This window comes from Ailuropoda melanoleuca, chromosome 1 (genome assembly GCF_002007445.2).
Source record: "Ailuropoda melanoleuca isolate Jingjing chromosome 1, ASM200744v2, whole genome shotgun sequence".
Taxonomy (NCBI): domain Eukaryota; kingdom Metazoa; phylum Chordata; class Mammalia; order Carnivora; family Ursidae; genus Ailuropoda; species Ailuropoda melanoleuca.
Window position 1 is genome coordinate 39,595,112 of NC_048218.1, and position 14,085 is coordinate 39,609,196.

The following is a 14,085-nucleotide window of genomic DNA, read 5'->3' on the forward strand; positions in this document are numbered from 1 at the left end:
GAGAACCATGGAATTATTGGTAAAAACTATTTACCACCAAATTATTTTTTAGTCTTTATCCTTACAAATTTCATTTTAAACAGTTAGCATTTTTATGTGCATGCATGCATCTATGCATATGAACATTCTTATATTCGTATGTTCAAATAGATGGGATCCAAAATTCCACCATAATGGTGCTCCATTTACTGTTTAACAGGATCAAGTTAGAGAAAATATAGGATTTATCTAATTTATATTCTGTATTATATAAAGTCAATCCAAGTCTCAAGACCCCAAATTTTAGGGATATAATTACCACATAAACTGATTTGGGAAATTCGAGAGAGCCAGATGATTTTTTTTTTGGTTATATTCTTCATTTTTAATTTTTTTTCCTTTTTATTGCTGTCCTAAAGATGCATACTGATCGTTAGCCATTCAATTTCTTTTTTAAGATTTTATTTATTTGAGAGAGAGAGCAGGAGCAGGGACAGTGGCAGGCAGAGGGAGAAGCAGGCTCCCCACTGAGCAGCCCCCCCCCCCAGGACTCAATGTGGGACTGGATCCCAGAACCCTGGGATCATGATCTGAACTGAGGGCAGATGCTTAACCGACTGAGCCACCCAGGCTCCCCGGTAGTTAGATTGTTATATTGGATAAGAAGTTTCTCCCTTTCACTACCTTTACAGCCCATCAACATCTATTTAATTTTAGAAGATAAAAGCAAATAAAAAGTTATCACAGGCATTGTGTGTTAAGTGAAGGAGAAAGAAATCTTATTTTACATAATAATTTATTTGATTTTTTTCCTCTGTAATTCTACCAACTTGATGCCAGAAATATTCTACTACAGTTATTTTACCTAATTTCATTTGCAAGATAAGAAAGAAAAAAAAAGTGGCTAAAGCAAGTGGTTAAAAGCTAAGTAGTTAAATGCTCCTGTTCAGGATAACTCCATTCTAAGGACATAAATAATACAAAACATGACCCTTTATTCGGTAGTCAAGGACTAAAAACTATGAATACTAAGAACCAGTGTGATATAAAAAGAAAATTACATTATTTTGATAAGTAATATATATCATATGTCCTTTACACATGAGTGAAAAAAAATTACACATAAATATCTAATCAGTGGACTTCATATATCTTAACCTTTGAACCAAAATAAATATCAGTCATGAGTTTATTCCCTACTCTCTTAGGATGAGTATGGATATGTCTTAGGTAGGTTCAGAAAGTAAAGCCATATATTCAAAAATCAGAAAATGCTAGAAGACGTCGTAATCTCAGTTGTCAATGTTGCATCAATATTTAATGAGAGATTTAATTGGGTGACTTTCTAGTCATCGAATTCAGAGAGATAAACATTTTAACACATGAAAATAATCTATCCAGAATTATTTGGGGAAAAAAATCAGCTATAATTTTGGAGTGGAAGATAGTAGTATGGAGGTTGTCTGTAAAATATTACATAGTACTTGGCAGAAACAATTTTCTCCAAAGTGCCTCATTCATTCAGTCAATATTTGAGTGCCTATGATATACCAGGCACTGTTCTAGGGCCAAAGGACTCAGCAGTAAATAAAACAAAGCCCTGACCTTATGAGTTTACATTCTGGTGTGGGAATTCAGGTAATAAACAAGCAAGTAAAGGTATAGCAATTCGGAGAAGTAAGATGAAGAATGTGGGTAGTGGGGGAGGATGTTATTTCAGTGAGGAAGATTAAGAGTGTTTCCCTGCTAAAATGACGTTAGAGCAGAGAATTGGTGAGAGTGGAGTAACAAATAATATAAATATCAAAGTTAATTAACCAGATTTATTTTGCTTTAACTATCTTTTCAATTTAATAAATTAATTTCAATCATTGTTCTAATTCCAACAGGCTCGCTTTGCAAGAAGACAAATTAAGTAGTCAGATTAATGATTTAACTCAGACTAAACATCAGGCTCATAGTGACTGGTCTAGTCTGTAATGTTGGTGAGCCAGGAAGCTTAGTAAAAATCACTTTCTGATATTCTTTCCAGTTCACTGTGAATATCCCACGTCTTCAAATATGTGATGACACATTGCTGAAGCTTTTCCCAGTGCCCTGAAGCCTTTGACCAGGCCTAGATTCCTTTGGCATTGGGAAGTACCGTAGTTTTGACGTCCTAAGTCAGGCTTAGCACTGCATGTCTGGAATCATTAATAATTTGACTCATTTCTGTTCTATAACCGCTTTCAACCGTAATTCTGTATGCCATGGTTCAAATACACTTTCTTTTTCATTTGCTGGCCACTGCTCTGGAGTTGCCCCAGAGTTCAAGCTGTTATTTACTAAACATAAACCTATAAGGGAACCGTTATCGTGATTCCAGTCAGAATTGTCTTTTGGGGTATTTGTGAGATTCTCAACCTATCACTTCATCTTTCCTTATTTTTCTGTCGTCAAGATTAAACAAATCAAGCTTACTCAAGTTTTGCACTTTTTTGGTCACTTACTAGAATGAACCTAATATTTGTATTTCTACTGTAATTACATACTGAATAAATCTTTTTGATTTATTTACTTATAACATTGCTTCTTTGGAAAACTGTGTTCAGAGTGCTAAAAATACACGCTTTCAAATGAATTTCTTCAATCTTTTAAAAAAAATTAGGATTGAGTATGTATAAAACACAAAAGTTTACCATTTAAAACCGCACCAAACTCTGAAATATCCTCAGCCTTATCCATTAATGTTTGCATTGTTTTTGTTGAAGATAGACATTATACATCAGATGACCTAATTTGAAACTAACAGAAAGGAACAGAAAAGTTATTTATTTGTATTGCATTACCTGGATAGCGATAGAGTGACTCAGAAAGCAAGGTGAAGATTTTCCTGTATTTTAAGAAATTCTTAAGCATGTCACACAATGTTGAAACGTTTCAAAAGTTCAAGGGATAGGCTTTTGCTACCTAAGAGATCATCTGTCTCTGATCTCTTGTGGCAATCAACATCTGCTGGAGCAATTCTCTCAATGGCTTTTAGATTTGAACTACTGGGGATTAGAACAGATGCTTCCCCTGGGAGTCTTCCTGGCTTGCCCTTCAACTTGTTGTCTACAGTGAATGAAGTTTAGTCCCTGACAATAGATAGATGCTAAATCCTCGAGTCAAATGATTTATCTCTATGATTCCACTTTTAACCTGAGAAGCCAATATTTGCCTCCAGGTTAAACACTCAATTACTTAGGGTTTGCTAAGATAAACACTCCAAAGTCCTTTGTCACTCTAAGTATGACGTGACAGAGCTCACGGGCAGACGATGTGAACTGTGGATCAGCGAAGCATTCACGAAATCAGCGGAGAGAGATTTGTGTATATAATTAAAGAAAAATTGGGGCAGATATGAGATATTATGCCTTAATGTCCAGAGAGTTTAGCAATTATACTCCTTTTCTTTAGAAATCAAGACTTGAAGCCCCCTAACCCAGAGTAAAAAAGCTGACTTTAGCTGAGTGCCTGAAAAATACAGGCTTTTAGCCAAAAGTCTCATTTGAACTGTCTAAATTCATTAAGCTTAGAGAACTGAATTGCAGTATCTTTTGAGAATAGGTTTACTCCAACTGCTGTTTCTGGACAAAGTGAACAAGGTTTGGACTACTTCAACTAATCCTGGATTTGAGTGTAGCAATTATGTAATACCTCTGCCCAGAGACTCCCTAGTATCTTTACTTGCTCCATTTTATTCTTCTCTTTTAAATTTTTTGTAAGAATTCTATAGAAGTAAATCCAGATATGACACCCAATAGTTAAGTAGATCCAAATTTAGGATCAGCTTTTAGAGTCCAAAATAATGAATATTGAAAACAGCATCCTTGATATGTATGAACGTTTAAGACAGAAATTTGAAAGTTGAAGGAGCTAAGGTTCATAGGTCAGCACGGCTGTTAGAGATATTCCCCATGATCCTCCGTTTACGAATGAGAAGATAGCTGCACAGAGAAGTAAAGGAACTTGGCTAAATTAAACAGTATGCTAAAATTAGACCAGAAACCAAGACTCGATTTCCGCTAAACTTAAGAACGGAACAAGTGACTATAAATTCCCCTGCGCCCCAGTTACTGACCTATACATAGATGAGACCTCAGCACTGAGAGGAACTGGTCCTAGGTTTGGCATTTTAAATATGGGGAACAAGCATTAACTTCTGATTTTGTTATGGAGGTCCCTCTACAATTGAGGTCTTAGACATACTCCATATCCTGTGATTCTGAGCTTGCTCCAGGAAACTGGAGACTTTTCTCAAATACATATATATCTGGAGTGCTTACATGTGGATATGGAGAACACCTTAAGTAAATGTGCTCATTTTATAATGTATTCGTATATTGTAAAAATACATCTTCATAAGCCATCTTTATAGTCACTAGCTGTGCTTTAGAGTGCTCTAAGTACCTAGTAACATTTTACCAACCAAACTTTACATTGTCAACTGCTTTCAAAATTTTAGCTCATTAATAACAGTTGTAGTTGAATAGTTTGTGGCAGAAAGAAGTATGCCAAATGATGACTCCTTTTGTCTCATTGAAACCAAATATTTGGGTAGCCCATGGAAGGATGTGTTTGTTATTTGAAAAGCATCTAAAGTTTCAAAATGTTTCCCACATATAAAACTGAGATAGCAATTTCTGAACCTGAAAAATAGAAAAGAAGTCCAACAATATAAGCTTGAATTTATTGGGGTGGGGAGTAGAGGGAAAGGGGGAATTTCTGTGATCAATCAGGAGCAGAAGTATGAATAAATTCTAGAATGGATGCCTTGTAGGAAAGTTAGTGCGTCAGACTCTTACAGATTTATTTTATTTTATTTTGATAGTCTCAGATCTACAGATGTTCAGCCTGAAGGCAGACAGCCTTACTGTGAAGTAAGACTTTATTAAAATGTATGGGTTCTTCTTTCACCCATATTTGAGAACCAAATTGGTTCCTCAAGGACTTGTACCCAGTGTCTCACTATGTCAATGACATTTATGTTTTTGTAGCCATAGATAGTGTTTGCTCTGGGAGTAAAAAACTTGTTTCTTACTAAACTCTTTGGTCATAGATAAAGAAGTTGGTGCTTAATTAAAGTTTCATTAGCTATAGGAAGTTATCCCTTTTCCAAAAAAGAAAAAAGAAAAGAAAGGTAGAAAGGTAAGAAGAGAGGAGAAAATGAAATAGAACAATAAAAAAAATATAAAACATAAAAAAAAATAAAAATAGAGGGAAACCTCTCAAAGTGATACTGTTATATTTACTAAAATCCAGGTATCAAAATTAGCTCTGATGAACTTGACCCTTACTTGACTAGAACAGAAATAAAAATATCCATAGAAAGGGTGTGAATAGTAAGGAAAAAAAAAATGTTAGTGCAACTTAGTCTACATAAAATCCCAGATAAATCTTGGACCTCATCTGAATTATTTTACCTTGCTAAGTAAAGTTTGTCACATGCCATCTAAAACAATAGTTTTCAAGTAGGGCTAATTTTGCGCCTAGGGGCTATTTGGCATTGTCTGGAGACATTTTTGGCTGTCACAATTGGAGGGACGCTCATGTTATCTAGTGGGTAAAGGCCAGGGATATTCCTAAACATCTTAGGATGCACAGGCAGCCCCCTGAGCTTGAAAGTCAGACTCCTGTTTTAAACTCTGGGAGTGCAGAAATGAAGTAAGCAAGCCAGTTACTCTGAACATCCCAGTCTACTCAGGATAATTAAAAAGTAGAAGGACCACAGAACATGGAGTGACCAACTTGGCCTAGAACATTCCCAAATGTTCCACCAGTGACTTCAAACTTAAGCAGAATGTTCAACTAAGTTTACTGGTTACAGAAGACAGAGGGGGAAAAAGTCTCCCAAGAAAAAATAATAGCATGTATTTTGGAGAAAGGTAATTCAGTTCAAGTCAACGAGCACTTGTTGAATGCCTACCCTACACATTTGCCAAGATAATATCTAAAAAAGACGATTGCTCTCTGCAGTGAGCATGGGCACAAGTGTATTATGCTCTTTATCTTAAGCTTTATAATCTATTTAGTTTTTCATAAGCTAAGGATTTCAAATTATTACAAATTGTGACAAAAAATTTATTTATGACAACAGATAGGACAAGAGCTACTACTTGAATTCATTTCACCAGTATTGAATATAAAGAATTTGAAACTATAATATTGAATTTAAAATTTGTGATGACATACACATTGACCCTGCCTCAAACTCTGCAGTAATTTTGCCATGGTAATCTCGCCTTAGTTAAGTGGGTACAATGTTTGTTTGTTTGTTTGTTTGTGTTTCATTTAAAGCCAGAGTTACTCCATGTTGTTTGCCAATCATGGAAAAAGATAAATATGTATAAAATTCTTCTTAGTCTTATTTATTTTTAGTAGCAACAAATACTGAATTTGAATAATACCTTGTGGTTAACAATAAGCTTTCCCTCCTATGCTCATTTAATAAATTCTCTGTATCAATATAGAAAATGTGTTAACCATTTAGTGGGAATTAGAAGAAAGGGCAAGACATTTATTGAGCATTCTGTTAATGATCCGACACTTTTTTAGTTGATTTATGTATGTTATAAAACCATTGCCAATGACAAAAATATTCCATAATCCCCAGTCATCATTGTTTGTCTCTATTTCTATGAGTTCAGTAGACTATAACGATTATAAACCATTAGCAAGACTGCACGACTCAAAATTTAAGTGTTTGCTTTAAAAGAATTTACCAAATATTTTTCCAATCTCTTTTCCTTTTTGTGTGGATTTCAAACGTTTAAGTAAAATGTACCCAGTGAAAGTAAATAGACGGCACTCGATTGGAAGATCATTCCGGAAATAATTTGTTTAAATCTGTAACCATGTGCTAGCTTAGACAACACATTATGCCAGTCCCAGTCAAGTTCAGGGATGGTGAAGAGTAGAGCCCCCATTGAAAAGATGGGCTCCCAGCAGAGATCCCTCCAATAGCGTCTATGTCTGTGTCCAGAACAGCACAGGATTCTCCTTCTAAGCTTAAACACAGGTGTGGCCCTGTTTTTCCTAAAAAGGATCACTTTTCAGTATTTCACTATTTTCAGAAATTTTATTAAAATATCCTCGGTGCTCTCCTCTGTGGAAAATGTTACGAAGCACATAAGATGAAACTTTATCATGTTCCATTTTCATCCTGGTTGAGTCAAACACAACAAACAGGTGTCTTGTTCCTGACAGTCATTAACCTAATGTTCTGTCTAGGTTTGCATTTTAATGTAAATTAGGGACCTTGGTAAGATGACGTGTATCCGTGCCTTATATTTCTAAATAGAGACAGAGTTTTCATCAAGGGGGGCGCCTGGGTGGCTCAGTCAGTTAAGCATCTGTCTTCGGCTCAGGTCATGATCTCAGGGTCCTGGGATCAAGCCCCGCATCAGGCTCCCCGCTCTGCAGGGAACCTGCTTCCCCCTCTGCCCTGCCCCTGCTCATGCTCTCTCTCGCTATCTCTCTCTCTCTCTCACTCAAATAAATAAATAAAATCTTAAAACAAAACAAAACAAAAGTTTTCATCAGGGAAAGGTCTTCCTTTTTTAGTACATTTTTTATACTTTTAGTAATTTGGCTCTGGGCAAAGGAAAGCAAACGGCAAAATGTCTGTAGCAGAGATAAGACCTATATAACTGATACTATAGAATATTATCTTTCGTTTGCTCTATGAATATAGCTTTGTTTGACTTCTGCTAATTCTCAGAGCTTTTTAAGGAAGAGAAAATGTGCCCAATGATTTCATTTGGCATCCTGAATAGATTTTGTTACATATCACTTGTATAATTCTGTTTTGTCAAAATTAAGGATATCTGATATCTTGAATCCTTAAACCCAAAACTTGATCTAGGCAGGTGCAAATAAGTTAATTTGGGAGTTTAAAATTTTATTAATTATTTTTAGGATTGTTGTATTGTAGGAGAAAATGGCAATATTAGACCCTCCAAATTTATTTATTTACTTACTTACTTTTTAGAGAGAGAGAGTGAGTGAGAGCATGAGGGAGAGGGGCAGAGGGAGAGAGAGAGAATCTTAAGTAGTTTCCACACCCAGTGTGGGGCCTGATGTGGGGGGCTTGATCTCAGGACTCTGAGATCATGACCCGAGCCTAAATAAAAATTTGGAAGCTTAACCGATTGAGCCACCCACGCGCCCTGGACCCTCCAAATGTAAATATGAAAAGTACTGTATGGTGACTAACATAATATAATAAAAAATAGTATTATTAAAATAAATAAATAAAATAAAATTGACATTGAAAAAATATGAAAAGGACCCTTTAAAATGTTGTTGAAAATAATGCAAACTGTGAAGAAGAGAGTGAATGAGTGAGTGAGAGATAAAAGAAAGGGGAGCTTCTAAGACCTTATGCACTGTCCTCCACCTGACTCCAAAAGTTTTCCGTTCTGTTTTTCTGGTTCTAAACTATCCCACTCCTGTGTGCACATGTAGTGTCTCCCAGGGTCTCCTGGGGCTCTCCTTAGTCTCACTCCCATCTCCCCAACCTGATTTATTTTGCTTCACCAATAGAAAGCATAAACAACCCTTTGGCTGGTAGCTTCTCAAGAAGGCTGTGCTCAGTCACCCTGCCTGTGCTCACTTCACTACGCTTGCATGCATTCTTCAAAACCCAGTGTAAGCCCCACCTCCTTCAAGGACCTTGGGCAGTATTCTCTACCTGAGCAGTTCCCTTGTATGAAAACACCAAAGAGAAGCATCAAGTTTGAGGAGAGAGTCCAATCACAGACACCACTGTCCTCTGCAGGAGTAAGCTGGCTCAGTTTACATATGATTAAATCCCAATTTGACTTTTCCCATCCTTTTCCATTATATTCTTCCACATACTCTGTAGTGTAGTCACATCAGAAACTTCTTCGAAAACACATTTTTCTCCTCTGTGCTTTGTTTGATATATGACAGTTCCCTCAGAGTTTGCGAGTGTTAAGCTAATGTCTCTTGAGTCTTTACTGTGTGCCAGGAACTATGCTAAAGGTTTTACTGAAATTTGTCATTTAGCGCCCACAGCTATGCTATGAACCAGAACTACTACTTTTCCAAGTAACAGATGAAGAAGCTCAGGTGTAATGAGGTTTAATAACTTCACCTCCTAAGATCCATTTCTCCGAAGCAATGTATCACCCCCCCTTGAGCGTTACTTCGAAACCAGCAAAGTGCTAAGCCATGCAGTGTCAGTGGAACGCGTTTTGATGAATAGCCCTTATGATTTGGATGATGTGAATCTTTGCAATATTTAGCCTTTTTTTCTTATATCAAAGATCTGTACATCTTTTCAGGGTCAGTTCATATGTGACCTCCTCAGTCTCTCTAGTGAGCCTCTCAGCCCCATGCTCAGCACCACAGCCGTCTCTGCTGCCTTCCTACTCACTGGAAGGTCCATGACCAGCATGACCAGCGTCACCTGGAGCTTTTAAGAAGAGCAGACTGTGGCCACACTCAGCAACTACTGACTCACTGCTTCCATTTTAATGGGAGCAAGCTCCAGATGATTCATACACATAGTAAAGTTTGAGAAGCAAAGTACTAGATACTTCTTTCTGCAATTTGTTATTCAAAACAACTAATTGTCATTCCTAGTTGCCTGAGATTTTCCAAACAGAAGGGTTAGTGTGTTATTTATGTTTGTCTCACCCAGAGTGACTAGCCTAATACTTCCCATATGGTTGCTACTTGACACATTTTTATTAAATGTATTTATTAAACTGAGAGCAAATTCCATGGGAGTTATACCTTTATATCTCCTATAACTCAGAGACGCAATATTCTCCTCTAGTCTCTAAGTTCTGGGAATGTAGTTATTATATCTATTTAGTTCATGTGGTGCCTACTAGAACATGGAAGGTACTTCTGGGATTAATGATGGAATGAAGCACTGGGTAAACTAACCAGAATGATTGATTATGTATCAAAGAGAGAGTGTTAGAAGTATAATTTTACATTGAATTTATTTAGTTAACAAGTATCAATGAGAACTTACGTATCAAGGAGTGGTATAAGTTCTTTACAAATATTAACTTGCATTCTGAACTAAAATTGCTTGGTCAAGCACAAATCCATGTTAAATCAATGAAGGTTGACTCTGGATAACTCATTCAATTCTAATATACCATGTAGCGTATCTACTTTATGTCATGTTTGCAGATGAGTAATTAATGTGCCATAGTTGATAGAAAACAATTTTTAAATGTTTTCCTTTCATCAAATTGATTGGAAGTAAACCCTTCAGTACATGGTATGCCACTCACTTCTGCTTGGTATTAAAATAGAATATCCAGATATTTCAGCAGAAACCCATATTCCATTTCAGAAGTACTCTGACAAACTCGGTCAGATTTCATATTATAATTTATATGTTTCATGCATTGATCATATATGTACATGATTTTATATTTAAAGGGAGGGAAGATCCCAATCCGATGGACATCACCAGAAGCTATTGCTTACCGCAAGTTCACGTCAGCCAGCGATGTATGGAGTTACGGGATTGTTCTCTGGGAGGTGATGTCCTATGGAGAGAGACCATACTGGGAGATGTCCAATCAGGATGTAAGTATTTATAGTCAATGAATTATGGGTTCAGATTAAGAGATCAAGCTGTGCAAGGAAGTGGAGCATAATGAAACCAGGTGGCTCCCAGTTTGTGACATTGAAATAGAATACTTAGAAGAAATGAAATAGTTTTCAAGTCTTGCAAGGATATTAATTGAGAGTTGATCTTACAGCTTTACATGTTTCCCTTAAGCAGGGGTTTAGAAATGGGAGAAAATGAAGACATTTGTAACAAGAATGTGATGAAATAAGTGACCGAAAAGATAGCCAATAGATATGTTTGAAGTATTTTTGCTACAAAATTGTTTCTGTATAACATTAATAAGCCACATGTCTGCCATCCTTCGGAGATTTAATTAATGCCTCTATGCCAACATTTTGTTTACTTAAAAATAGTATTTCCCAATGTCAGACAAAGCAACCAATCCCTAGCGTGTTGTTTCTCTTAATGTATTAAAGTTGCATGTGAATTTAGTTATACGAATTGAAGTATCTGGATGGAAAAATAACATTTAACTTTCTATTTTAACTGTGATATGATTTTTGAAAAGGATTTTTGGTTTTAGAAGTCATGTTTTGCAAATGCTTAGTAAAGGATGCTGTTGACATGGGATCAGCACTCAGAGACTTTTCTTTATGCTTAGCAAAAGACTATGAGCATGATCTCAAAGACACACGAGATGCAAACCTGAGCTGCTTTTAGTCATTTGCTACTCACTACATATAAAACTGCTTTTACTGTATTTGCATATAAAACCTTTCTGTATGTCTCCAATCAAGCTATTTTTGTAACAGTGCTAGGAAATTCAGACTCACTTTTCCACATCTCTATTTTCCAAATTTTCTCTGTGTTAGGAGGATCTCAAAGTGTGGGCTCTGGCAGGGCTTGCGAATGTACAGTAATGCAAATTCTCAGGTCCTCCTCTAGACTTCTGGAATCAGAGGAGAGCAATCTATATATTGAGTCCTCCAGATTATTCTGATACATAGTAAGTTTGAAAATCACTGTTTGTGCTACCTGATTTAAAAGTACAAATGACCTTATAGTTACTTCAATGTTCAGCACATAGGATTTTACCTAAGGGACTTACTATGATTTGGAAGGTACCGTTTCAATGATGTATAACCAAAATCTGTCCACTAACTTTTTCTCCATTCATTCACATACAAACACTATTCCATATAAATCTATATTACCAAATAATAATCTCTCTATAACTCATTGAATTCCCTATATCACAAAATGTTTCTTTTGATTTTCATCTGAAAAGGAGCTTTACAAATGCTTCTTTCCTAAATGCACTCCCTCTCTCTTTCTCTCAATCTTCCTTTGTGTAACATTTCTGGGCAGGAATAAACTCTTATTTATTTAATAAGTTGTCACCCTTTTAGGCAACTGAAAATGAGAACTTTTTCACTTAAGTTTAAAATATTCATATTGGTGTACCCTTCGCATGGAGGGTGTACCCTTCCCAAAGGAGTCTCAGTTCTGAAGTCCCTGGAAACTGCTTCTCACGCAGGTGATTAAAGCTGTGGATGAAGGCTATCGGCTGCCGCCCCCCATGGACTGTCCAGCTGCGTTGTATCAGCTGATGCTGGACTGCTGGCAGAAAGACAGGAACAACAGACCCAAGTTTGAGCAGATCGTCAGCATCCTGGACAAGCTTATCCGGAACCCAGGCAGCCTGAAGATCGTCACCAGTACGGCAGCAAGGTGACACTAAGATTTTTGCATTCTGCTCTTTCTGCTTCCTCAGAAATTAATGTATTTTCTATCTCCAGTGTGTTAAATTTTTCTCCCACTTCCCTAACTGCATTCTTTGAAACTTGTATTCCTGAGGACTTGAGAAAAGTGTCTTTTCTTCCTAAAACAAAAAAACTTTCAAGAGAAATTCTTATGGTGTTTCATTGTAATGATGAAATTCAGAGATATTTTTAACTTCCAGCTTGAAGAAACGTGAGTCTACATTCAGGCTTGTGTTTAAGTCTTCAGGAAATAGGAGCCCTGGACACGTAGCTTCTTTTCACTCTCTGCTGTTTAAACAAAAATTTTTAAAGGGAAAAAAGGTGAAATTTCCTGGAGTGGTGGTGAAGTCCTGATTCGTTCCTCATTTAAAATAAAGCTTCAAAAATAATAATGCTTCCAAAACATTGCACTGGCCAGCAGAATGCAATCCCCCCCGCCACCGCGTAACTAAACAAACATTTGTTGAATCCATCTTGTGTGCCAATTACTTTATTAGACGCTATAGAGAATAAAAAGGAGAATAAAATAATGTCAGTATCCCCTGACAGAAGACAAATGTCAGTACATCAAAGCTACAATGCAGTCCCAAATGCAAGACATCCAATAGATGTTATGCATATTCCTCCTAGTTAAGAATCACTGAGTTCTCGTAATGATTTTGAGGAACGTTAAGTTAAAGTGTATCTAAAAAGTGCAATTGAAGAAATGGGGAATGAGAGAGGAATTTTGTCAAGGGCCATGAGAAGGAAAAAAAAAGCGTTGGGGCACCTGGGTGGCACAGCGTTTAAGCATCTGCCTTCGGCTCAGGGCGTGATCCCGGCATTATGGGATCGAGCCCCACGTCAGGCTCCTCTGCTCTGAGCCTGCTTCTTCCTCTCCCACTCCCCCTGCTTGTGTTCCCTCTCTCGCTGGCTGTCTCTATCTCTGTCGAATAAATAAATAAAACCTTAAAAAAAAAGTGTTAATATATGTAGTACTTCTCAGAGAAACTGAAGGCAAAGCCAACACTCATGTTTAAAGATTTATATTCTCATTGTGCACATAAGAGCAAAACAGTTCTTTTCCATTCTGATGATATGTGTTCTTATAGGACAGTTACATGGTTTTAGTAAAAGAACTACACTTAGTGCGCATATAAATCCACAGTATTAAGTGGGATGTATAAATGCTACATAATGATGATTTACTACGACTCATGTAAAAGGTATAACATAATGTCTTATTGGAAGGAATTTGTTTCTTTTTTGCTGTCTTTACTGATAATGACCAAGAATTACGACTTTCAAGTTGATAGTGCTGCTGCGCTTTGTAATAGCATGTAGGATCTTTTTACATTAAGAGGAACAATTATGGTTGAGACCATGTGATCCAGGTTTTGCACTACATTTGGCTAAAGTGAGTAAGAGGAATCTGAACCAAAGTCTTAATATCAGCCTCTAAAATGATAGGTCATTTGTTGAAAATAACCTTTAGGGGTCACTAAGGCTGAACTTGATGATATATCCTTAGTAGGAAAAACTACTCGTAGCTTGTCCTGTAAGAATGAATCTCTTGTTCGAATCTTCACAGAGAGCAACCGTACAGACTCTCTTGGAAATCCACCTAATGGGTTAACAACTAACAGTATAACGAGCCTGCCCTTCTCTGGGCCATAGGGTCCTCATTTTGTACCGTGAAGCCATTTCTTTTGATCTTACTCAGTGACAATCATGGGGAAAAACAACAACAATGACAACAAGAAATATCTTTCAATTCTT

At 36.7% G+C, this 14,085-nt stretch overlaps 1 protein-coding gene across 2 annotated transcripts in view; it reads left to right on the forward strand.

Annotated features, from left to right (window-relative positions):
• The window catches only part of EPHA3 (EPH receptor A3), a 353,983-nt gene that overhangs the window by 317,821 nt on the left and 22,077 nt on the right, over nucleotides 1–14,085 (forward strand). For both annotated transcript variants that reach the window (XM_002928416.4, XM_034657068.1), the window contains exons 14-15: nucleotides 10,429–10,578; nucleotides 12,102–12,295. In XM_002928416.4, the coding sequence (XP_002928462.1) occupies nucleotides 10,429–10,578; nucleotides 12,102–12,295 (344 nt within the window). The remainder of the gene's footprint in view (nucleotides 1–10,428; nucleotides 10,579–12,101; nucleotides 12,296–14,085) is intronic.